At 41.5% G+C, this 1,761-nt stretch overlaps 1 protein-coding gene across 1 annotated transcript; it reads left to right on the top strand.

Moving 5' to 3' along the window:
* Positions 1–529: 529 nt before the first annotated feature.
* On the top strand, positions 530–1,468 carry LOC101824056 (olfactory receptor 1496-like). The gene has a single exon (XM_040748009.1). It carries the CDS (start codon positions 530–532, stop codon positions 1,466–1,468), a length of 939 nt encoding a protein of 312 aa, XP_040603943.1.
* Positions 1,469–1,761: the final 293 nt, after the last annotated feature.

The raw sequence follows: 1,761 nt of genomic DNA, 5'->3' as shown, positions 1-1,761 counted from the left end.
AGTTGCCTAGAATAAGTAGACAGGCAGGAAGTAGATATGTCAATACATTTTCCATAACAGAAGCAATTAGTAATCATTAGGCAATACTAGACTATTAGAACATTCTAAAGCAATGTTAAGTAAAGCCATCATGGCTATAATAACTGAACATATTTGTATGTAGAGATTGCAATTGTTTTGATGAGAGTAAGAGTAACTACTATAGAACTTGGCAACACGTCGTGTGTATAAGAGAAACATGTCTGTTTTCATTAGACCATAGAGATAATTGGGGTAGCAGTTGCCAGTAGAACATGAAGGACTGGGTTTGAATGCCGTCTCTTACCAAAGACAACTGAGGAAATTCAGTATCAAGGTTGTTACATACCATGTAGCAAAAATTATAAAAAATAAAGAATATGAAAATATTTCTTTCTAAAGTAAAGAAATGACAGAAAGACTAAAAGTGATCTATGGATTCATGTTCATTCAACAATTGGGAATTTGCAAAACAGTTAATTATATTTCTTAAAGTCATTTCAGGCAGATCATGAGTGTAAACAATCAAACTGTCATTTCCAAGTTCCTCCTCCTGGGCCTGCCCATTCCCCTAGAGCACCAGCACCTGTTCTATGTCCTGTTCTTAGCCATGTACCTCACCACTGTCCTGGGGAACCTGCTCATCGTCATCCTCATTCTACTGGACTCCCATCTCCACACACCCATGTACTTGTTTCTCAGCAACTTGTCCTTCTCTGACCTCTGCTTCTCCTCTGTCACAATGCCCAAATTGCTGCAGAACATGCAGACTCAGGACCCATTCATCTCCTATGTGGATTGTCTCATACAAATGTACTTTTTTATGGTTTTTGGAGACATGGAGAGCTTGCTTCTTGTGGTCATGGCCTATGACCGCTATGTGGCCATCTGCTTCCCCCTTCATTATACCAGCATCATGAGTCCCAAGCACTGTGCTTGTTTGTTGCTGCCACTGTGGATGCTGGCCACATTCAATGCTGTGATTAATACCCTGCTCATGGCTAGATTGTCTTTTTGTGAGAACAATGTAATTCCCCACTTTTTCTGTGACATACCTTCACTTCTGGAACTGGCCTGCTCAGATACGTATGTCAATGAGTTGATGATATTTATCTCAGGAGGGCCCATCATTCTTGTACCATTCCTATTAATTGTTATGTCCTATGCACAGATTGTTTCATCCATTCTCAAGGTTTCTTCCTCCCAGGGCATCCACAAAGTCTTCTCTACTTGTGGGTCCCACTTGTCAGTAGTGTCTTTGTTTTATGGGACAGTTATTGGTCTCTACTTCTGTCCATCAGCTAATAACTCTACTGTGAAGGAGACTGTCATGGCTATGATGTACACAGTGGTGACTCCCATGCTGAACCCTTTCATCTACAGCCTGAGGAACAGAGACATAAAGGGGGCCCTGATAAAAGTTATCTGCAGTAAGAAAATCTCTTTGTAAATGTAGCACTTGGGATTTTTACCTAATTTTATGTAATAAATGTAATAATGTTAACATTTTATGCAGCTGTTGTCCCTCATCATAGAACCTACATAAAGAGGCCTAAGCAATCTATGGGGCCTTGGGTAGTAGATCAGTATTTATCACTGGCATACAAATGGGCTTACGGTGCCCATTCCACAATGAGGGATGCTCTCTCAGCTTGGACTCTTGTGGGAGGGCCTAGGCCCTGCCCTGGATGAAATGACAGACTATGGACACCCCCATGGAGGGCCTCATCCTCCCTGGGGAAA

This window comes from Mesocricetus auratus, unplaced genomic scaffold (assembly GCF_017639785.1).
Source record: "Mesocricetus auratus isolate SY011 unplaced genomic scaffold, BCM_Maur_2.0 Super-Scaffold_100007, whole genome shotgun sequence".
Classification (NCBI taxonomy): Eukaryota; Metazoa; Chordata; class Mammalia; order Rodentia; family Cricetidae; genus Mesocricetus; species Mesocricetus auratus.
This window is presented reverse-complemented; position numbering and strand designations above follow the sequence as displayed.